Source organism: Camelus ferus, chromosome 3 (genome assembly GCF_009834535.1).
Source record: "Camelus ferus isolate YT-003-E chromosome 3, BCGSAC_Cfer_1.0, whole genome shotgun sequence".
In the NCBI taxonomy this organism is placed as follows: Eukaryota; Metazoa; Chordata; class Mammalia; order Artiodactyla; family Camelidae; genus Camelus; species Camelus ferus.
The window spans coordinates 77,439,829-77,464,905 of NC_045698.1; the positions used below are offsets into that span (position 1 = coordinate 77,439,829).

The 25,077-nt window shown below is 38.4% G+C and overlaps 1 protein-coding gene across 2 annotated transcripts in view; it reads left to right on the forward strand.

Moving 5' to 3' along the window:
* Positions 1-25,077, forward strand: part of EPB41L4A (erythrocyte membrane protein band 4.1 like 4A) — a 220,599-nt gene that overhangs the window by 182,014 nt on the left and 13,508 nt on the right. Inside the window, exons 17-19 of one of the 2 annotated variants that reach the window (XM_032476504.1) lie at positions 4,779-4,826; positions 5,702-5,779; positions 15,949-16,068. In XM_032476504.1, the coding sequence (XP_032332395.1) occupies positions 4,779-4,826; positions 5,702-5,779; positions 15,949-16,068 (246 nt within the window). The remainder of the gene's footprint in view (positions 1-4,778; positions 4,827-5,701; positions 5,780-15,948; positions 16,069-25,077) is intronic. The other variant, XM_032476505.1, reaches the window with a different exon arrangement.

The window sequence follows — 25,077 nt, forward strand, 5'->3', positions numbered from 1 at the left end:
TTTTGCAGTGAATGGCTGAGATAATGCAAAACATCAAAATTTCATATTTTGCCAGTTGTTTGTCATTAGATGGATAAATCTATTAAATTCTGGCCAAGTCTAGAACATTGGTCCTTAACCTTTTTGGGTGATGAAACTCTCTGAGAATCTGATGAAATGTTGGATTCATTCCCTAGAGGGGAAAAGCACATAATTAAATACACATATGAATTTTCATATAATTTTTCAAGGTTCATGGAGCCCCTAAAGCCTGCTTGTTTAAACATTTCTGGAAGAAGAAAGCTAGCCTACTTACTGATGGTACAATTTATTTTCACCTCTGTCCATTTTCACACTTGAAAATGTTTATTGGGTGCCTACTTTATGGCAGGCACTGTGTTAAACAGCACTAGAGAACGTCCCTGACCTTTGGGAGCTTACATTCTGGGGAAGAAATACACGAATCACACAAATGCATGTGCAGTTGTAACTTTCCTATATCCTTGGGGGGTAGGGGGAGCGGAGTTAATATGGCGCTTATAGGGATTTATAAGAACTTGTTATTGAAACCTAACATGCCTTCAGAAAAGGCCACACATCGTAAATATAAGTGTGATAAATTTTTACAAATCAAACACCTGTGTAACCAGCACTACTAAGGGAAGTGTTGCTGAGTCCTTGAGTCAAGGAGGTTAGGAAATGTTCCTTGAGGTTGGATGCCTGAACTGGGCTCTGAGATACAGAGCAGGCAGAGAGAGGAAAAATCATTCCAGGTTGAAGGGCTAGCGTGTGCAGGGGCCTTCCAATGGAAGGGAGCCAGGAGCGTTTGTGGCAAGGGTGAAAGGTCAGTGTTGCTCAAGCACTGAGTGAACGGAAATGTGTTAGAAATGAGCTTGAGAGAAAGATGGGGCCAGACCTCAAAGGACACCTGGGCCTTGTTGAGGATTTTGGTTGTTATAATGGGGTGATAACACAACTGCATTTATGTTGTGTGAAGATGATCCTTATTGTCCTGTGGAGAAAAGGCAGAAGAGGGTAGTAGAGGAAATAAGAGCGGGCATCAGGCTATCATATGAGTCCTGGTGAAAGAGAGTGGGAGCTTGGGCCAAGGTTGTGATGTGGAGATAGAAGGAAGTGGATGGTTTTGAGACCCTTTAGGAGGTAGAAGCAATGGGACTGGAAGGATCAAAATGAGGGGTAAAGGAGTGACAGATGTCAAGAATGAAATCCAGGCTTGTGCAGTTTTAGGGATTGAGGTGTGATATATCAAAGTAAAACTCACCTGGACGTAACAGGCTCAAGAACGGTAACTCTGAGTTTGGTTGTTGATATGTTGAATTTGTGATACCCTTGAGATGTCCATGTGTGGGATTTACATGGATTGTTTGATATAAGTCAGGTGCTGGATTAGCCATCTGGACTGAAATGTAAATTTCTTAAAGATGTTAGTTGAAATATGAAATAGATATGAGGCTGTCTGGAGAAGATAGTATAGGTAGAATGCTAAGAAGCCAGTGACAGAGCTGTGAGAAACTAGCATTTATTTGCCTTCATTGAAGAGGATTACTTTGTAAAACAGAGAAATTGTGTCCATGTGAAAAATCAAGAGAGTGAATAATCTGCTTACCAAGTAGCTCCCTTTTCTCTTCATTCTCAGAATGCTGGAAACCAGGCTTATGTCTCCCAGGCATGAGATTAGGGAATCTCACTGTAAGATATGGACAGATACAAGAGAAAAGACCTACAGATACCAACTTTCAAAGGATCCTCCAATGAAATGCTTGAAATTACCCACATTACTTTGTTCCAGATTGCAGTGAAGCCATCAGTTAACATGCACCACACCATCCGGGGGTTCCCAGACTTTTTAGTGCCTCATGCTTAAATGAAGAGAGCTGTAATCACCTGGCGTTTGAGGATAGCTTGTCTTTGGAAAGACAGGGACTGAAGCCAACAATTAGAGAGTATGTGGGGGGAACTCACAGGAGATAGAGACAATACAAGAAACTGAAAAATTTCTAAAATTTATAATTATTATCTTTAGAAAAATGAAAACTTTGATAGTGAAAGGGAAGAGTGAATAAGAATTCTTAGATTTTAAATGGATAGGGTAGAATTTTAAATAATCAATAGACAATTTGGAAGATAAAGCTAAGGAACTCTTCCCCAAAGTAGAAGCAAAACAAAACAAATATATGGAAATAAGATTTGAAAATGATCAAACGTGGTTATCAAATATCTGACTGATGAAATTTCCAAGGGAAAAAAAATTCAAAAATTGCAGGAGAGGAAATTATTAAGGAAATAGTACAAGAAAATACCCCAGAATGGAATTATTTAACTTTATGGAGAGAACCCACTGAGCATTTGGCATAATAGATTGAAAAATCTAATTCTTCATTTAATGTCAAAACGTTACAGATTTAAAGAGAATTTTTAAAACTTGGAGTCAGGGAGGAAACTGAAAGAGAAAAAAAAGTCCATGCACAAATGGTCACAAATTAGAATCATGGCATTTGGCTGCTTAACAGCAAAAGTAGGGGAAGAAAATAATGAGGCATTGCCTTCAAATGCTGAAGGAAGATTATTTTCAGTTTAGGAGTCTATATCCAGATAAACTGTAATTATATGTGTAGAATAAAGACATTTTCAGAAATTCAGCTCTCAAAAAAAAAAAAATTATACTTGCCGTGCACATTTTCTCTGTCAACAACTGGAAGATAAGTTCCACCAAAAACCAAGACAAGAGGCCATGAGACCTGGAAATACGGGATCCATCATACAGAGAAGCAAAAGGAATTCCTTGGCTCACGGTGAAGGGAGTTCATCAAAGTGATATTCATACAGAAGTATTAGACAGCAGACTGTCCAGATGTGAGCAGAAGGGCAGAGGGCTCCAGGAGGGATGTAGATGGAACTTGCAGATCACTTGAGTATTCATCCATCTCAGGAGGGGTTTTGCAGCTCTCTCGGAGTTTGGATGAAGTAGTGACAAGCACCAGGCTAACTAAGCATCTGATAGATAATAGAAAACTAGGCAGTTACCATCTCTAAGAAAAATTAAATCTATATAAGAATGGAATTGTGTCCCTGAAACACTATTTAGATCATCTATGAATGATAATTATATAATTGTGTCTATATTGAGTAGTTATTCAAAGATGTGGTGTAAAGACAGGGACGTACCAATGTTATTTGATGTGATTATGTTGGAAAATGGAAGAACGCAAGTAGTGATGGTGACATTAAAGAGCCTGTATGTCCTGACCAGAGTGCAAAGGCACATATAACAGAGGGTAAGGAAATGGAGACAAAGGGTATAGACACCTCTCTCAAAAAGTGTGGCTCTGAGGAAGACAGGAGAGACTGGGAAAAATCTTGGGGAATCTGGAGTCAAAGTAGGTGTGTTTGAATAGGAGAGACCCGAGAATGTGAAAAGCTGGTAAAAGAATTTGCCCTAAGGACAAGTTGAATATATGTAAGAGATAAGAGGGTCATTAATGACAGTCATTGAATAGATAAGAGGTGATGGGACCCACACAACACAGGTGAAGGGGCTGACCTTAGTTGAAGGACAATTCCGTAAATAAGAGAGGGACATGTTGGTAAGTTTTATTTTTGGTAACAGGAAAATGAATAAGTTCCCATCTGGTGGCTGCTTTTCCCTTTGGAAGGAGAACACAAAGTCATCTGCTGAAGTAGTACTACAGAGGGTCAGAGGGTTGCAAGGTAAAAAGAGTTTGAAACTGCTTTACAGAAACTGAGAGTCCTTAGATCAGAGAAAGGTGGTGGGGCTGCTGGCTTGTGTTGTCAGTCCACTTGAGGTCATGAACGTGGATTTGCAGTGTAGCTAATACGCTCTTCTGTGTGACTCCATCGAACACTGCTCAGCCACCTTTTGAGGGCCTGCCCTCAAAACTGGGTTTGTTTGCCCAATTTGTAGCAAGTCAAATGCTGAGATGCCAGCGTTTGTAGCAGAGAAACAGTTTGTTCCCAAGAAAGCCAAGCAAGGTGATGGGAGAACACATCTTAAATCTGCCTCCCCAAAGACAGGGCTGAGGGATATTTATGGGATAAAGAGGCAGGGTGGTCCCAGGCATGGGGAAAGGTGATTGGAGGTAAGAAAAGTGAGATAATTGATGTTCTGTGCAAGCATAGTTGTGCTTCATGGCTTTTTATAGGATGTGTGTTCAGGAAATGGCAGAGTTAGCATGTTCTGAGGGTGGAGTTTGGGGCCCTCCGATGTCAAAATGTTGTCCATAGGACACTCACACAGGCCTGTTTGAATGGTCATTGGTCTCACCTGGTCTGCACTGCGCAAGAACTAACAAGTTCCTGAAAAACAACTTACACCACCATTACTGCAGTGACCCATGTGTCAGAGGTGTTAGGTATAAGGAAGCTAGTAGGCATTTAGTTTAAAATCAACTAGAAGCAAGCAAGGCGGGTTGGATTTGTCAGGCCTAATCAGGTTAGTTCTCGGTTTCAATTGCAGATCTAGGAACGACAGCTGAACTCCATCACTGGATGAATGGAACGTAACAGATGTGCTGCGCATTGATATTTATGGACTGTTCGTAGCCCCCGCGAGATTGCTGGCTTCTTGAGGCCAGTTTGTGTTATGTTTCTGGGACCTGTTGTAGGGCTGGGCACCTGTGTGTGACTGAAATGTTTGGTGAATGGATGACTACATAATAGATATGAATTAACTGAAGTGAAACTCATTTTGGTGTGCTTCCTTCAGCCAGTTGATAATTTTCTATTCTCCTTAATGTTTTCATTTATTTGTTTTTTTATAGGAAAGCCCATAACAGTGGTGAAGACTCAGATCTAAAGCAAAGGAGGAGGTAACCACAAAATGGAGGGAGGGTCCAGGGAGACAGAGGAAGTTTTAGCAGATTAGCACTTGGGAAATGTTTTTTTAATTAGTGGCTGCTTTTAGAGTATTACAATTTTTCTAACATTTTATATAATTTCTAAATAACAATTTTGGCTTCAACTGGTTCACTGTCTTCCTTTCTTTAAAATCCTTAGGATTTCTTTTTTTTCCTTTGTGTCTCAGAGGAGCAGTCTCTGTTATCTGCTGCTACATTAAAACTTCCCAGAACTTGTGTCTCGTATAATTCTGTTGATTGATCAGGTACTTCTTTAGCTGGTCTGGCTAGTCTCTGGCAGAATGGCTGGTGGCCTGGGACCTCTCTCTCTATCTCCGTGGTCTCTGCACCGGCTAACCTAGGTAGCTGTGAGGAAAGAGAAGCTACCAGTCCAGTTAAGAGATAGTCCTGGAACTGGCGGAGTATCCCTTCCACCTCTTTCTGTTGGTAAAATCAGTCACCGGACCAGCACAAATTCAAGGGGAGGGGAAATAAACTCTGCATCTCCCCGTGGAGGTGTAGGGGTTTGACGGCTTTGTGTCCATGTTTAGTCCAGCCCAGGGGGCTTGTAGATTTTCCATATCAGAGTTCTGTTGGAAATGCCTGATGCCCTGGTCCTTTCTGGGTGCGTGGTGACATTGGCTTTAATCTGCTTTCATGTTTCTGTGGACATTCAGCTGCCTGGCTGAGCTGAGGAGCGCTGACTGGGAGAGAGCTAAGGCAGCTACTTAGCTTTGGATTGGTAATTTTACTGCAAAATGAGTTCCAAAGAACCGACATGAACCTTTCAGAAATTTTTCATTTGTCATAAACGTGGGTTTTTCCTTTTGCCCTTGTTTTGTTTCCAGGTCGCGCTCGCGCTGTAACACAAGCAGCGGTAGTGAATCGGAAAATTCCAATAGAGAACACCGGAAAAAGAGGAACAGGTAATGTTGGAATATCGCAGTTAAAGTGGAACTCTGAAATCGGAGCTGCCACTGGTTGTAGAAGATGTATGTCCTGTTAACTTTTATGCTTGATTTTTCTCATCTGTGTTTAAGAAGGAATCTGGCACGATTTTAAAGCACTATTTTAGGAGACCTCAGCTCTTTGAACTGAATTTGTTATCTTCATAGTAAGATGATTAAACAATTTGATTGTGAGTTCCCTTCTTCTTAATTAAAAACAATGATGATCTGTGCTTAGGTACAATGTATAGTGAATTTGTGAGGGTGGTAAGAAATTTTACCATTTGTAGAGGAATTTCTTAGTGAAGTATCTTTTAACATGACATCCCTACACTTTGCCCAAGCCCAAAACGAGACACTCACAGTAGCAAGTTTCAGCCTTATGTATAGATACATGCAAATACGCATTTATACTCATCAGGCACACAGTTAGATGGGTAAATGCAGTTAGTTCATATTTTTAAGGCTTGTTCTTAAGAGCTTGTTAATAACATCGTTTGACAAGTAATCAGTATTAGGGATGGATTAATACATTAATCAGTTCTTCCTAGTTCTGGAATATTTATTTGAAAACAAGTAATCACGTGGTGAAGGAGCACCGGCTTGGGGAGGAGAGGGATTTTGTTACTGGGTAGGCCAACTTCTAACCCAGTGGTTCTCATTGGGGGACAATTTTTTCTTCTCTCTGTTCTCTGAGGACATTTGGCAATGTTTGGGGGTACTTTTGGCTGTCACGATTGGTTGGGGGATTGCTGCTGGCAAGGGATGCTGTTAAACATATTGCAGTGCACAGGACAGCACCCCCCAACAAAGAAATATCTGGCCTAGAAAACGTCAGTACTGGACTGTTGGGAAACCCTTTTTCATCTGATGTGGACTCTGGCGTGGCTGCTTTCTTTTTCTGGGTCTTTTTCTCCTCTGTAAAATGAGGAAGTTGGATGAGATAATCTCCTTCTTTAATGCTCACAGCCCTTGTGCTTGGCACACATTGAATCGGCCTCCCTCCCCAACTATAAAGTGTGTAATAACAGCCCAGACAGCATTGTAAGAGTGGACCATTTTCTTAGGAAATCTTTCTGCCTGCAGCCTTCTTAGGGGCTGGAATCGCACTAGATAGAAGTGAGATCTCAGCGCATTATGACAGCTCTCTCAAGGAAATGATTTCAGTTTCTTCATCTATAAAAACCCAAGTGTAGGGGTTAGCTTTCCCTCAGGTACCCTCTTCCCATTCTGAAAATTCTGTGCTCCTGCACAAACAACACAAATCAAACAACCCCTTCCAATCTGTCCTTATTGATCAAGCCAGTATCTTAGCAAATACCTTTGCTTTGCTTGGTGTATTCTAAGTTGTGCTCACAGATGCTCTATCCTCAGAAGGTAGCCTGTTTAAACACAGTGTCTTGTAGGGCCCGAAGTGCTCACAGTGACATTTGCTATCTAAATGAGACATTATTTAAAGGTTGCCCACAAATTCTCAAATAGCTCATGGCTGATCTAGTGGCACTGGCTTCAGTATTCCTTGTAGGTGTTTTCTCCCTCCAGAGTCCCCCCAACCCTAAGTCCGTGAATAATGTCTTAGACTGCCTTTCTTTGTGCTGTGTAAGTAGCGTACTTTAGAATGATGGTGGTTCTGAATGTTTACATGCTAATGTCTTTGTAAGGCTATTAATGAGAAATCACTTTCAAAACATACTACGCAAAGGCTTTCAAAGTCATTTCTTTTACCTGCAGAAATATTGCCCAGGGTTATACAAGTTGCCTGTGTCTGCAGAAGATGAGGTCTAGCTCTCAGGGGCATAGCTAAAAGTGGGCAGAGGAAGAAATACGTTGCCCAGTTCTAATCCCCATTCCTGAAAACCCTGGTGTAGGTACAGTGTGCAGAGAAGGATGGTGCAACCCATTACACTGTCCCTGGGTACCAAGTACCCATTTCACAGTGCTACCACTAACCTCTCCATCCCATTGTTAGCCTTTAAAATTTTGCCAGAACCCACTCATTCTACCTTGGGATACATGGGCCCGAATATTTATACGGCTGCTCTGCTCATGGTCCCAATATATCTCGTGTCTGTGATGAAAGGTTGTCTAACGATGTCTGACTTTCTGTTTGTGCAGAAGACTTCTTGGTGAGGGGGAGGATGAATCTCTTCAACCTCAGTTGTCCTTCCTCATCTTGGTGGTCAGTGTGACTCAACCGGGCGCACAGCAGTGTCCTTTGTGCTTTTATCAAAGGACTCTGGTAACCCTAGAATGGGGCAAAGTGAATCCTGTACATGCTGATCCTCTACCTCCTGCCAGCGAGGTCTCTAAATTCAGCCCCGGATGCTTCATCACTTTGGAAACCAGAGCCTGCACCCAACAACCCTGCTTTCCTGTGTCCCTGTGGGAGCTGCAGCCTGGGGTGGAGGGGCAAAGACTGTGCAGATTTGCATTTCAGACACTGTTTTGAAGCCCATGATGTGTCCAGTAGAACTCTGGACAGAGTCTGGTTCACTTTCTGGAGACCCAGTGTGGTCTCTGGGATGCTGTTCCCTGTGCCACTCCTTCTTGCTGGTTTTGCTATTGTTGTTTTTGTTTGTTTGTTTAACATAAGGAAGTCTCTCCTGTTAGGTTTGAGACCACTCTTTGTAAATACTGTTTTTTTCCCACAATGTCTCCCCATTGGAGCTTAAGCTGCTTTGTCGTTCCCATGGATAACAATTTAAACATCTCTCATTTTGTGTGAGGAGAAACAGAAATTAATAAGACAATGTTCATCAATCACCTTTATCCAAAGCAGCAGCTGTAGCTTTTAACAACCATGAAGAAAAATTCATAACCTGCACCAACTCTGAAAGGCTCATATAGAAACAAGGATTACTGTTTAGATTCAATTTTAGAAAAATATAACTGCAGATAAACCCCCACTCTGTCAGCTTTGGGTCCAGAGCTGACGAGGCCAGGTGAGTGAGGGTTGTGTGTTGACTGCGGGGTTTCGTTGCACAAGAGTTTCCGACAACACGAGGGGCTTCAGCCTCCTTTGTTGGGGGAATTGTTAATGTCTTTTTTTATTTCCTTTCACTTCAGTTGTTTTTTTTTTTTTTTTTTTACCATGTTCATAGTCTGTGTGGATACCTACGGTTCTCCAGGTTTTGAGGTTTGAGAAAATAGTTTTTTCTTCCCTTTTTATAACTAGATAGAAGTTGGAGCACAGTTTTGTGGTATAACATCTAAGATGACAGAATGTCCTTATTTTCCCCTCAGTGTCTCTACTTACACCTCAACTCCTCTCTTCTCTCGCCTCCCTTTTTCCTCTATCACATTATTTTACCTTGCCCTGTTCCCCCCTTTCTTTTCTTTTCTTTTTTTTAGCTTCTTTCCCACTCTTTCTTTTCTACCTTCTCTGACTTCTGTCTCTGTTTAGGAGCCAGTGATGTGTCAGAAAAACCCCAAGGATGTGGGTGAAGGTTTTGGTTCTGCCATGTTCCTGCTATTTGAGCTTGGGCAACTTTTTAACCAGTTTAAACCTTAGTTTTCTCATCCTTAAAGTGGACTGTATACTACCAGGTCCGTTCCCTTGGATGAGTTACTGCAAAGACCAAATGAAATCTAAGAGGTGATAGCGCTTTGGTGGCAAGAGCCAAAGAGTTTGATACCTGACTTTGGAGTTGCCGCCTCTTCTTTGACTGTCCCACCTCCCCTCCACCCCTTTTTCAGCCTTTTCCGCTTTTCTTTTAACTTCGTCTTCCATTTTCTCACCTTCCCTAACTTTCTTTACACATTTGTATTTTCAGACCAGGCATTCTTATCTTCTAATTCATGAGTGGGTTTTAGAGGTCTTATAACCCTGAGAAATTGTATGCAAAATTTTGTATGTTTCCAAGTACGTGATTTTCCGGTGATAAGATCTGTAGATTTTTATCAGATTCTTAAGGGAGTATCTGGCCTCCAAAAAGTTATGAAGTAGTCATTATGATCTAAATAGTGAAAGATTGATTTGGGGAAATGAAATTGTTACTTCAGTTCACTGGTAGGATTGAAAACTACATGGCTTCAAATATCTTTCGAGATTACTTACTTTGCTATACTGATTTGTGAAAAAATTGGTTCAAATTCATCAGATTGGAAACTTACCAAGTACAAAGCCAGTATGAAGTTAATGATCTATGTGAATATTAGATTGCATTCATTTTCACCAGTTAGAATTTTGAAACTTGCCCCCTAAAATCAGAAGGGTCAGTCCTGTGGGTCTGAGCCCCGGGGCCATGCTCCGGACTCGCCCGCAAGGTATGCTGAAGGAGAACCTAGGAAGTAGACTTATCAGAGTGAAGCCTTTCATAAACCAGCTTTCCCTGAAAATACTGTGAGCTTAATAAAATATCCTTCACATTCAAAGAAACTGGTCTGCAAAATCTCCTTTGTGCTGCTGATGAACATCAGCACTCTTCTGAGCCTTCACTGGGGAGGGTGGGTGGATTTCTCAGTCATTAGCTTTGATGTGTTGCTAGGCTTTTAGGATTTGAAGTGGGAGATTTGAAGGAGGTGGGGGGCCGTGATGCAGGGAGCTGGTCTGGTGTTTTTTGCATAAGCATGAAAGTGGAAGTAACTCTTCAGCCTGGTGAGGATTAGAAGACAGAAATGAGAGAAGCTTGGGGTAAGAGCAGGACTAGAGTAAATTGGCAACAGGGGACATTTGGACCTTTCCCAAATTTGATTCTGGGATGTTTGCATCATGATCACATCAGTTATGTACATGAGGCGATGTGTGTGCACATGTGCGCCTGTGTGGGTGAAACAGCACTGAACAAAGAATTCGGGGCCATGCATTAGGAATTTGGCCCTGCTTTGAAGATCACTGTGCCTAGGAGCTAGTTCCTTTACCCTCTGAGTTTTAGTTTTCTCACATGCAAAGTGGAATAATACCTGCCCTGCCTACCTCATGAGCTTTGTGAGGATCTGAGATAATGGATGTGCTTTGAAAAGCAGAAAGTGCCCTGCATGGGCCAGTTCTATCCGATTAATGAGAATGTTCAGCGCTGCTCAGTGTTATCTGAAGTCCCTGTTGTATCTGGAAAATGGGGCCCAACTCCCTGTAACAAAAAAGAAGTCAGTGTTTCTAGCATGAATTTGTTCTGCCACAAATGTTAGAGTTTCTTCCTGCCTTTTAGATGTCTTTTGGAATCGGTATCTGAGTAATGGATTAAGATGGTTTTAAGTATTTTAAGTATTTTTAAGTGTTCCACAAGATCTTTTATATTATTTTCCTAAAAAAGTGAAGAGACTGTCCTCTTTGGCACTGCAGCTAACAGAGACAATACATCTGAAATGGCAAATCGAGATCACAGTTTGGGGAGGGTCTTATTGTTGTTAGAATGATAAAACAAAACAAAACAGGATTGTCCTGGTGCCCTAGGGGAAAAATGTGTTTTGGATGATGGTAGACTTAAACCAGGGGCCTTTTCTTCCGCATGGCCTGAAAATGGGTGACTGTTTCCTTGCCAGCAATCCCTACTGCACAGTCCCTGTCCCTGGCTGAAGGGGAGGGGCTGCACAAAAGGTAAACGTTGTGTGTATGGGGAAGGCAGTTGGTCCAAAGCCAGTGGAAGTGATGTTCATCATGCTACAGACAGCAAGGTTTGTGGTTTCCACTTTAATAAGCCATATTAAGATTTAGACATTTGATGTGGATGATTTAGGGTTTGCAGAGCATAAACCCATGTTGGCAGAGATGACTGTGGAAGTGCGGAGCTGCGGCAGCTGAGGAGTGCTGTCAGATGACTGAGGGAGAGCAAAGCAGGGTGACCAGTTGTGAAGACAAGGAGAGCTTGAGAGGGAAGCTGTGCCCAAGGCAGCCCGTTTTAGTAGGGAGAGCACAAGGAATAAGCAGAAGAGGTGGAAGCACCTTTAAGAGCAAATAAGAATAATTTATTGATGATGGGGAAGGTGGAAAAAGCAAATGAATTTCTGGCTTCCTGGTCTTCAGGGAGCATATTGACAGATGCCTGAAACCAACGTAAATTTCCCTTGGGAAGAAAAACTACTGGAAAAAAAAACAAACAAAGATTGCTTTATATTGGTTTATAGCAGGTGATCCAAAAATGAGTGCAATTGATGAGAAACACAAGTCCACAATGAGTTGGGACCTGCAGGTTTAATATTAGCAGTGGAGTGTCCATATGGAACAGTTGTCTAGAAGGTCATGCTATAGCTGAAGAGTAGATGTTTGTGTTAATGTGTCTGAATGGTCTGGAAATAAAGCACAAATAGAGAGACATAGAGTCTTAAAGCTATAAAGGATCTTTACAATAATTCAGTAGATGAAGAAACAGACCTGCCGGAGAAGGTTAAGCGTTTTGCCCAGGGTCTGAGTCAGATAATGGCAGAGCCTGAACTAGGCAGAACTCAGGAACAATGTGTTTTCCCCTTACCATTAGATACTTGCTCTGTAAGATTTTTCAGGTTTAGTATTAAACATGGTCTTTATCTCTGTGAATGGGAAATGAATTAAGAACTAAGAACTGGTATAAAGGAAGGTCTTATTAGGAACAGAACTGCCCGGGAACAGGTGGAGGACAAAGGAAAGCCCACAGGGGCTTATAGAAGAATTCATTGGATAATGTGAAGGATTTTGCAGAAGAGGCAGAACTGTAATTGGGAAGACAGGAAAGAAGAGACTAGGAATAGTCATTATCTTCATTATTGTTATCAAACGATTATGTGGCATTTCATCTTCAAAACCTTTTTCAAACTTTAATTAAGTGTCAAATATAGTTAAAAATCTAAATTGCATGGGTAGTCTGGAGAAGTACAGTGTTGAAGTTTGGTGAGACATGGAGGAAATAGATCAGAATTCTCTTATTCTGAAACATTATTGGAAAATGCTCTCTTCTAGGGTAATGGTCTCCCTTATACATTAATTGAAAAATAAAAGCCTTTTTATGGTACGGCTTCTTAGCCCAGCTGTTAACTCTCTTTAGTTGTACATGAGAAAATAGATAAAATGTGATAAATGTAATTACTGCATTGAAGGATACAGGAAAGAAATATTTATCATTTTTGAGGCTCAACTTTAAATGTAACATTTGAAAACGAATACAGCCTCAATGAGAATTAGAACAGACTCTTCCCCCCTTAAGCCTTTTTATTCTTCATAGTGTAAACACCGACATTAAAGTTAACATAGAACAGGAAAGGAGCAAAACCCAACACTATGTGTGTCCTACACCAAGGATAAATGAGACTTACAAGGCAGAATCATTATAGGAGACATCTTTTACATTTAATTACTTCTTTAGTTACTCATGCAGAAGCAAAATAGTTAACTCCTGCCTCTTAAGGACTGAGTGTTATGATATCCTTGCCTTTAGAGCTAGAATTTTTCCTTTCCATGCAGCATCTGTATTTTCTGGAGCAGTTCACTGATGGGAGAAATGACACTTTCATTCTTGTAATGAGGTACCATTAACCAGAGGCCTTTTGTAAGGGTGTAATTTCAAACTTCATTACAGACTAAGGCAGCTTCACCACCCGTTACTCAGGAAGATGTGCTTCTGTTGTGACTCTCCAATGAGTCTTACATTTTTAATGCCCCCTGTTAGAATATTTATGAAACAGTGTCACCGGTAGAGGGCATCTGTCTTTGAAACATGTGGGTCACAAGAATATTAACCGACAGGGTTTTGCTGCCCTCACTTTAGACTTTTGATTAGGAAAATAAAAATTAAAGGTACATGCCGTAGTCTGAAATTTTCAGATTTAGTTCTTATTACGAGTAAGGTACAGAAAACACATGTGCTCATGTCTCAGGAAGGTATCTCCTTCCTGAGTTTTTAATTAATTTTTGTCATCAGAGTGAAACGGGAGTATGAAGGTCACCAGCTAAATTCTACCACAGCAGAGAGTGAGCGTACAGCAGTTGTGCTGCCTTTGAAATGTCATGGGGATGTTCCTCTGGGAAAACTGTGTTGGCCCCAGTCAGGTCTCACCCTTGCTGATAAGCTTGACCCTCAAAAATATTTCAAGAAGCTGACTTACTGATTGAAAAAAAATTAATATGGTGAGATTAAGTCCTGTCCATGAACTGTGCAGTGATTTAGGTCAGAATGGAAGCCACAGTCTAAAAGATTCCAGGATTAGAACTTGGGAGGACCTGTTCTCTGCCTGGACAGTGTGAGTGTGGGTTCCTGTGGGAGGGGAGATACCTTCCTGTTAGCCTTACACCTTCCCACTGACCATCTCTTCCTAACTTTGGGTCCCTCAGTCCTGGGAGTGTCCAGGACCGTCCCCTCACCAGCTGGCCTGGTGACTCACTGGCTGTCACATGACACATAGAATGGCTTGGAGGTATAGGTTCTGGCTATGAAAATACGTGTGTGTGTGTGTGTGTGTGTGTGTGTCTACACACATGGCATTTTCAAATGAGAGTGTTTCAAAGAATGACTAATAATTATGACCTCATATTTTTCTTCAGATATTTCTAATATTCAGATTCATAGCTATGTATGTTCAATTTTAATTTCCTTTGCACAAGCCATGAGAGAGAGAGCAATGTTCTTGAATTTGTGAAAAATACCATGGCTGTATCCTATTAATATTCAAACAATAGGCTATTAGAAATGAAAGCTTTAGTGAGGAAATACATACAGTTCAAAGCCTTGAAGTGTGTGACGGATAATTTTTTACTTAACACAATTCCTCTTTAATCTAGAGAGATTTAAATAGCTTCTTCCTCATAAGCTACTTTTTAAAATAAAACTTGAATATGCTTTCCATTGTCTCTGTTTAAGTATATGTGAAATGAATATTTGTCACTCATCTGCTGATTTGCATTATAAGCAAATCCAGATACCCACCCCACAGACTGTGCTAAGTGCTGTAACAGGGCAACCGAAAGACATCTGTTCAGCGGGAGAAATGACTCCAAACTTGCCTGTTCTTCTGATTTTTGTTTTGAAGCCAATATGCTCATGCAATCACAGTACTGGGCTGATTACCGTGCAGTTCTGTGCTGCTCTCCCACGCCCTGGGAGCATCAGTGCGAAAGAAACACCCTGGAGCAGCTTTCTGAAGAACTTACATAAATTTAAACTTAAAGATTCAAATAACAGGTGTTTGATTTTCACAAGAAGTACTCATGGCTTCACAGCATCATTGCAGTGCATTCCAGACATTATTTATACTTTAATTAAGTGCTTGATTCCCCTTCTCTCCCCTGCAACACTTCACCCTCTTTTTTAAGAAAGTCTTGATACAGCGACGGTCCACAACTTCTGCAGGCTGAAGTTGGTCTGTGGATGGGTTTTGCTAGGTCCATACATAACTGGTTGCCATTACTTAAAAAATAGTTCATTTTAGGAAATCCAGATCTGTGGATTATCTTTAAAAGAAACTGAGAGGATTTGGTAACACTGCCCCATGATCTCACATGGCAAGTGCCTGTGCCCCCCAAGTAACACGGCCCCCCACCCCTCATTTCCCTTTCCCTCGTTTACGTTCCCTGCCAGCCCTCTGGCCGCACTGAGTGCACAGCCTTCATTCCCTTTTAGACATGTGAGCAGTGTAATCAGGATGCTCTGTGCCTACTCAACTGCTGCTCTATTATGCCACCATATTTAACTTGTGTTTCTTAAAATTCTTAAAAAATGGGAATTGTATCTGGTACTTATTAATAGTGCATGAAAGCTTTGACAATTTGTGTGAATTTTTAAGAGCATTTCAAAATAAAATTATCCAGTGTTGTTTTACTTAACATGTTTTTTAAAAATGATTTTGTTTCATGATTTAAGATTGTTTAGCAGACACTACTCTTCCTTTAGTCAAAACTTAAATGTTTTAAATGAGTTTTGGTTTGACACATATCTTTTTACCAGAAAATTTTAAGCCAGGGATGAAGTCTGAAAATAACCAATATGTATTTCTACATTTATACATAAATATTATATACTTACCTACTTATGGGTTTGTTAATACAGTTAATACAGTCTCAGCTTTGAATGGTTATGATTATAATAAAATTACATATTCCTAAATAACCTTTCATTTCTTAATAACTTCTAAATAGCTTATTTGATAACTTTTAAATAACTTTTGAAAGGAAGTTTAGGGTGAACCAATAAACAAAGTGCCACATGTGTGGATGTTAACTTTGCATGAATGGGCTTTCTTTTCAGAATACGGCAGGAGAATGATATGGTGGATTCAGCGCCTCAGTGGGAAGCTGTATTAAGGAGACAAAAGGAAAAAAGCCAGGCAGACCCCAACAATAGACGATCCAGACACAGATCTCGCTCGTATGTGCTATCTCTTTATGCCTTAATTCAAAAACGCTGGGCTTTTCGTAGCATGTGGTTTCTAGGGCAAATTGGGCTGTCTCTTTGAGGTTTTCTAAAGTGATTTAGTTCAACCATGATTATCCCATTGTTTATTTGTCATATTCACCTTCTTATGTTTGTGACACTCATCAACTGTTTCTGAAGCAGAAGTTGGAGCACAGCCAATGCAAAAATGTCATAAAAAAAAAAACAAGGTTATCAAAATCATGTTTTGTTTTTAAACAAAAGTATACATTCAACTGAGTAAGTAGAAAGTCTCTTTTGTTCTGGAGCCTGGCTGTTGGTGAAATGAGTCTGCAGAGTCCTCTGAAGTCTTGTTCCAGATTGAACCAGAAGTGAATATCTTCCCATCAGATTACCATTTGTGAGCAGTACTCAGTGAGTGATTCATTACACTCCAGTGTTGGGATTTGCCTGTTCCTTCTATTAGCAGACAGTGCTATGTGTGAGCACAATTATCCCTTAACGATGAGGTTGCCAGTCCCCCGAATTAATTTTCTTTTAAACTGATAAAGTTTATACTTTTTAAAAATAAAATGTTTGCATTGTCCAAATTTAGACTCCCTGTACCCAACTCTCATCCCAAAGCATACCTTTTTAAAATGAGCAAGGACTGGCCACCTGTCCCTTTGTGGTGGGTAGTTAGGTATCTGGAGTTGCCTACTCGTGGATGGAGGGATGGTTCTCAGGTAGGGCATTGGCAGGCAGACTGTGGGGTGGGTGGCGAGCTCTGAAAGAGCTGAGCAGAAGCGTGTCAGCGCACTTTAACAGAGGCCAGGAGAGGACTCCAGAGGGTACACCCTACACCCCTGTGTGACGCGACGGGACTCTTCCCAGTCTTAGGGGCTTGCTTTCTAATTAGAAGTTAACCCAGAATATGTTTGTGTTTTTGTCAGCAGTACATCATAATGAATGTCTGTTTCTTTTCTAATAGAATATTTACATGTAGTCACTAAGCAATATGCACCCTTATAGACTGATTCATTACTCCCTAATGTTTTTGTTCTGAAACCTGATTAAAATGTTCAGCTTAAAGCAGAAGTCAGTAAAAAGTTTTCTTTGTTTTGGATACCACCTCTCCCTAACTCCATTTAAAAAAGAGAGAGAGAGAGAGGTTTAGATCTGGAAGAATCAAGACTTTATTGTAGATAGTTTAACTAAAAGGCACAGAACCCCAAGATTGGGTCCCAGCATAGTCATGGGTGAATCTTCTGCAACCATGTTTTTACCATTCCATGTGGAATCTTCTTCTATAAGGGACTAGTTATACATAAATTTTGGTGACGTAATATTAAATCTTAAAAGCAGCATTCAGTTTTTCTAATTATTTCTAAAGTACTGTAAATTCAATTAAATGCCAATAGTAAATTTCATTTATTAAATAAAGGGAAAAGTAAAATAAAATTAGGAAAAATCCTATATGTAAATTTTGAAAAAGGCAAAATGTATTACTGGAGGCAATAGTAAATAAATGCAATAATTCATTTATAGATAAAATTGATAAAAAGAATAATCTAATGTTACAGTTACTATAATCAGTTATATTATGGGGCAGATATTGTAGGTGGGACTAGGGATTTAATCATTTTTAATAGAGTGATCTGAGATTCATTTAACAGCCTAAGAAATAAACTTTTTTTAATCTGAGGTAATTGGAGGTGAAATTTACATGTAGTGAAATTGCTCTCACCTTACAGGTAGAAGTCTATAAATTTTGACCAGTGTATACATAGTGTATCTATCATGCCAATTAAGATACAGGATTTAAGAAGTTCCCTTGTACTCCTGTTCAGTCCTAACTCTACAAAGGCAGCCACTGTTCTGATTTCTATCACCACAGATTAGTTCTTGTCTCTTACTGAGATTCAGCTAAATGTAATTATACAATATATGCTCTTTTAAAACCTGGCTTCTTTCATTTAGCATAATGTTTTTGAGATTAATCCGTGGTGTTGTGTGTACCAGTGGTTATCTAACTTCTGAGTAATCGTCCATTGTACAATTATGCCACAATTTGTTTACCTGTCTCCTCTTGCTCGATGTTTAGATTGTTTCCAGTGTTTGCTATTATGTGAAAAAGCTATAGACATTCCATACAAGTGTATCCGTGGAGTGTATTATTTTTTGCCTGGGGGTAGATACCTGAGTGGGACTGCTGGGTTAGAGGATATGTCTAACCGGTTGTATTTAATTTTGTAAGAAACTACCAAAATGATTTCCAAAGAGGTTGTATCATTTTATACCCTCACTAGAAATGTATGAAATTTGGTTCTTCCCTATTCTTGCCAGTATTTGATTTCATCTGTCTTGTTAATATTAGCTAGTCTAGTCAGCTTGAAGTGGTACTCCATTGTGGTTTAATGAGCATTTCCCTGATGACAAATGATGTTAACCGCATTTTCCTGTGCATATTATTGGTTACTCATATATGTTCATTTAAAAAGTGTCTGTTCAAGTTTTGCCCGTTTTTAATTGGATTGTTTGTCTTTTCTATTATTTGTAAGGTTCTTTATATATTCTAGACATACGTGCTTTTTCAGATATATGTATTGTGAATACTTTCTTGGCTGTGGTTTGCTTTTTCATGTTCTTAACATTGTTTTTTGGTGAACAGACATTTTAAGTTTTGATGAAGACACATATCATTTTTTTCATTTATAGTTAAGACTTTTTTGCATCTTAAAGAATATTTGCCTATTCAAGAGTCACAAAGATATTCTCGTATCTTCTAGCAATGATACCGATTTTGCTTTTATATTTAGGTCTGTGATTCAATTAGAATTCATTGTTCATTGTATGAGGTGGAGATAGATATTGAGAAGTTTTTTTTTCAGATGTTTTTCCAGTTCCATTTGTTGAAGAGACTGTCTTCATCGAAATGTCTTGGGGCTTTTGTTGAAAATCAATGGACTACTTGTATGTGGGCCAGTTTTGTTTCATTGATCATTTGTTTATTCCTAAACTACCATGTTGTCTCAGTTACTGTAGCTTTACAGTAAGACTTGAATTACACAGTGTAAATTTTCAAACTTTGGCCTTTTTTTGTCAAGGTTGTTTTAGCTATTTTAGGTCCTTTGCAGTTCTATTCAAATTTTTGAATCAGCATGTTAGTTTTTGCCAAAAACAAGCAAACAAAAAGACTGTATTCTTTAGATTAGCATTGTGTTGAATCTATAGATCAATTTTGAGAAAATTAATGTCTTACTCATCCATATATTTGTCTTTAATTTCTTTCAGCAGTGTTCTAGGTTTCCAGTACAGTTATTGCATTTATTTTGTTAAATTTGATCCTAAATATTTAATGTTTTTAGTGGCATTGAACTGCACGTTGTAAAATATTATTTTCAAATTGTTTGTTAGTACAGAGAAACCCAAACATTTTTTAATATTAATATTTTATTTTGCCACCCTGCAACCTTGGTAGATCGACTTACTAGCTTTAGAAGCTTTTAAAAAAAATTATATTAGGATTTTCTATATATGCAGTCTTTATAAGCTTTTTTCTGCATTTTTCTTCTTTACTCTGTCAATGGAGAAATAACACTGATTGAGTTTTGAATAATACCTCTTGTATTCCTGGAATAAGCCCCTGGTGATCCTGATGTATTATCCTTTCCATATATGGCTAGATTCTGTTTGATATTATTTGGTTAAATTTTTTTCCCCTATGTTCATGAGAAATGGAGGTCTGTAATTTTCTTGTAGTGTCTTTGTCAGGTTCTTTATAACAATTATGCTGGTCATTTAAAATAATTTAGAAAGTGTTCCTTTTTTTTTTTTTTACCCCTCTATTTTCTAAGAGTCAATGTAAAATTAGCAGTATTCCTTCCTTAAATATTTGATATAATTTACCTAGAAAACCAACCCTGCCACGGTTTTCTTTGTGGGAAGTTTTAAATTACAAACTAAAATTCTTCAATAGATATTGGGCTGTTCATATTGTCTACTTATTATGTGTAGGTTTAGGTTGTATGTATTTTGAAAAGAATTTGTTTACTTTATCTAATTTGTCAAATCTTTTAACAAAAAAATTATTTATAATAATTCTTTTGTATCCTTTGAACATTTGTTGTGGTATTACCTCTTTCATGCCTGATGTTGATAAATTGTATTTTCTCTTAATTTTCTCCTTAATCTAGTTTCTCAGAGAACTAACTGGGTTTTGTTAATTTTCTTTATCTGTTATCTGTTTTATTGATTTCTACTGTTTATTGCTTCCTTCTATTTATTTAGTCTTTTATTAGCTCTTTTTATCATTTTCTTAAGGTGACACTGATTTTAAATCTTTATTATTTTTTAATATAAGTATAAAGTTCTAAGTTTCCTCCTAAGCCCTGCTTTCACTGTATTTCATATATTTTGATGTGTTGTTTTTATTATCATGCAGTTCAGAATTTCAAATTTCACCTGTGGTTTCTTTGACCTTCAATTTTTTTCAGTAGTGTGTTATTTAATTTCCAAATATTTGGGGATTTTCTATATATCTCACTGTTACTAATTTCTAATTTAATTATGTTTTGGTTGAAAAAATCTGTACGATTTCAGTCATTTGAAATTTATTGAGATCTGTCTTAAGACCTAGTATATATTCTTTAACAATGAATGATTTGATGGACTTGAAAAGAATCATTCTCAATCATTGGATGTAGTCTATAAATGTCAAGTAGACCTAGTTAGCTGATAGTGTTGTGCAGATGGTCTACGTCTTTGCAAACTTCTTTGTCCTCTTTTCAGTCACTCATTGACAGAGGGATGTTAAAATTTCCAATAATGGTTGTGGATTTGTCTGTTTCACCCTTTAGTTCTGTCAGTTTTTGCTTCAAGTTATTTTGAAGCTCTGGTATTAGGTACACACATATTTGTGAAATTTTTTTTTTGGTCTTCCTGATAAATTAATTTTTTGTCATTATGAAATGTCCTCTTTATTCTGGTAATACTTTCTCTATGTCCATTACACCCATACACTCTTATGTGTGTGGATTTATATAACCATTAGACCTTTTTCATGCTGACCGTTTGCATGATATATATTCTTGTAATACTTTTACTTTAGTCCTAAGTATATCTTTATGTTTAAAATCCATCTCTTGATGTCTTGTAGACAGCAATGTTTGATTTTTTTAAATTCAATCTGACTATCTCTAACTTTTAAATCAAACGTTTATTATATGATACTTACAGTTCATGTAATTATTAATATTTTAGGGTTTTAAGTCTACCATCTTGCTCTTTCTTCCTATTTATCGTGTCTATTTTTTGTTGGTTTCTTCCTCCTTTACTATTGTATTTTGTGTTAGTTGAATTTTTTTATTCCATTTTACCTTTTAATTGACATCTTACCTATACTTCTTTGTATTTTTAAAAAATTTATGGTTTCCTTGTGGCTTACAGTATGATTCCCTAGTTGATCACAATTAGGAGTCTGTTTAGGAGTAGTATCATAACATTTTTACTAAAATTTAGAAATCTTAGAAAAATGTAGTTCCAATTATGACCTCTTTGTCTTTTTTGCTACCATTGTGTATTTTATTTTTGTATGTTAGTAGCCTCATATTACAATGTTAGCACCTTTGCTTAAACAGTACATTGTTTTTAAAAGAAATCAAGAGGAAAATAAAGAGGAACAAAATTTTATAGTTAATGTGGTAGGCAGAAAATAGCCCTCTAGATATGTCCATGTCTTAATCTCCATAACTTGTGAGTATTTTATGTTAGAAGGGAAAGAGGAATTAAGTTTGCAGATGGAATTAGGATTGTTAATCCTTGACCTTCGGTCAAAGAGATTACCCTGAATTATCCAAGTAGACCCAAAATAACCACAAGAGTCCTTAAAAGTGGAAAAGGGGACAGACAAGGAAGTCAGAGTGATTCAAATTTGAGAACAACTCAACCTGCTGTTGCGGGATTGGAAGATGGAGAAAGGGCCCCTGAGCCAAGGGATGTAGGCAGCCTCTGCAAGCTGGAAGAGCCAGGGAAATAGGTGTTCTCAGAGAGCCTTCCAGAAGGAGTGCAACTCCCGTCAGCACCTTGATCTTAGTTCAGTGACACCTATGTCAGATTTCCAACCTACAGAATTGTAAGATAATACACTTGTGTTGTCACTAAATCTATGGTTATTTGTTTCAGCAGCAATAGAAAGTGAATTCAGTTACCAATGTATTTGCTGTTACCTGTGTGCTCTATTCTTTCCTCTAGATCTGATATTCCACTTTCCTTCCTTTTCCATTTTTTTGCAGTACAGTTCTATAGTTGATAAATTCTCTCAGTTTTCTTTTATATGAAAATGTCTTTATTGTGCTTTTATTTGTAACAGGTATTTTCACTCTATATAGAACTTTGGGTTGATAGTTTGTCCTTTCACACTTTAAAGAGATTGTCTATGATATCTGTGTCTTCTGATCTCTGCCATTTCTGATAAAAAGACAGCCTTCATTCTGTAGGTGCTGTATGGAATTTATCTTTTTTCACTAGCTGCTTTTATGACTTTTTCCTTTATCTTTAGTTTTTTTAGCTATTTGATTATGGTGTGGCTAAATATGGTTTTCTTTATACAGTTGACCCTTGAACAACACAGGGGTTAGGGGCACCAACCCTCCCAGTGCAATCGAAAATTCACCTGTAACTTATGGTTGGTTCTCAGTATACTTGGTTCCCCTTTATCCACAATTCCACATCCATGGATTCAACCACCATCAGGCTATGTAGGTACTGTGGTATTTATTACTGAAAAAAATTCGTGTATAAGTGGGACCTGAGCTGTTCAAACCCATGTTGTTCAAGGATCAACTGTATTTATCGTTGTTTCTGTAATTTGTTGTTTTCACCAAATTTACTAAATTTTTGGCCATTAGTTTTCAAATTCTTTTTTCTGACTCCTTCTCTCTTTCCTTTTGGGCATCCAGTTGTGTATATGTTAGACCGCTTAATATTGTCCCACAAGCAACTGGGATTCTGTTCATGTTTTAAATATTTTTTCTCTTTTTTCAATTTTGATCATTTCCATTAACCTGTGTTCAACTTCATCAACCCTTCTCCCTCCTCCCCAAAGTCCAAGCTGCTATTAAACTTTGTACTTCCCTGTTCTAGAATTTCAGTTTTGTTCTTTTTATACTTTCCATTTCCCTGCTGAGATTTCCCACTTACTCCATTATTACCATATTTTCCTATAAGTTGTTGTTGCCCATATTTATACAAGATATTTTAGATCCCTTGGTAAATTCCCACTTCTGGGTCTTTCAAAATTTATTTCTATTAACTACTTACTTTTTTCCCCCTTTCTTAGACTATGACTATATTTTCCTGCCTCTCTGCACATACAGTAATTTTTTGCTGTATGGTGGAAATTTAGATGATAAATTGTAGGAGATTCGGACTATGTTGTCTTCCTCTAAAGAGTGTCCAATTTTTTTCTGGCAGGAAGCTAAATTACTGTTGGATCCTCTTGATTTTATTTTTTATGCTTGGTTTTATGCTTTAATGCCTTTGTCATTAGCCTAGGATATTCTTTAACTTTGGACTTGGTCCTTATTCCCAAAGCCTGGCCTGTCTGGAGTCTTCATTTAATTCACAGAGTACTCAGCATGGCTTCTCCACTGTGACTGCAGCAAAACCTGTCTCCTACCACTTCACAGTCTCTAGTATCTCTGTTCAGCTCTCAGCCTCGCAGTGGCTGCTTTCTGTTAAACCTTACAGAGTCTCACCTAGCTTACGTGCAAATTAAATGTAGTGAATATTTTCAGCCTCTTAAGGAAAATCCCATGCAGACTTCTGGACTCCCCTTTTTTCTTTTATCTTGCCCTGTAAATTTCAGCCTCATTGACAGTCTCAGATTCTGATCTCTAGCTCCTCCACCCTGTGAATCTGTTGCTTCTTGAGTTTCACCTCCTTATAGCACATTGGGAAAGTGTCCCCAGGCAGAAAACTGGAGCAAATTGGGCCTTACCTTGTATTTCTCTTGTGTTCTCCAAGATCATGGGCTTATGGTATCTGTTGCCCAATGTCTGAAAAACAGTTGCTTTATATATTTTGTTTTATTTTATAGTTTATGAGGATGGGAGGGAGGGCTTGTCTAATACCACTTACTCCATTGGACCAGAAGCAGAAATTCAGGAATATTTTTTTGAGGTAGAGAAATATCTTTGTGTTGGGTATTGCTTCTATTAGATCAACTGAAATCAGAAAAGAACCAAGTGGGACTTTGAATTTAAAATCTTACTTAAACTTCCTTTTTAATCTTATCTATATGATAAAAATATCAGATCAGAGAGAGGGTTATCTCAAAACAATGAAATTGTGAGAGAGAACCTCGTTAAGAGTTTGATGTGTACCTTTTTGAAATTTAGTTTTAAAGCAAACCATAAAAAGACTTAGCAAGTGTTTGGGAGCTGACTTTGTAACTGAACTTGATTGATTAACTATATGGCCAAAGTATAGTTAACAAAAAAATCTAAGTGCAGAGAAAAAACAGTTTATTTGAAGAGTAGTTCCTTCAGAGTTGCTCTGGCTGCTGAGTGAAAAGCAGATTGAGAAACGAAAGGAAACAGGAAGAGCAATTAAAATTTTTTTTTGCAGTGGTCCAGGTATAAGGTGCTTTTAGCTTAGAAAAAGATGGTGGTGGTGGAAATGAATACACATTTTGGAGGGAGAACCGATAGATTTGTAGTGTGAAAAGATATCATGGATGAATTTTGTCTTTTGAGCTGATGGATGGAGTGGGTAGTCATGCCTTTTTAACCACTCCATCCTTGAGATGAAGTGAGAAGGCCTGGAGATGTGTGGGAAGTGTCAAGATTTTTGTTTCATTAGGTTTGAAAAAACAAGTGGGCAATCAAATGAAAATGTCAAGTAGGAATAAAGAGTGTTACAATTCTGCGAGACAATAGATTATGTAGGACAAACCAGGCTTTTTTACTTGAGCTGTGACATTAAAAACCTGAGGTTTGTTGACAAGACGCAATCTGCCGGGTG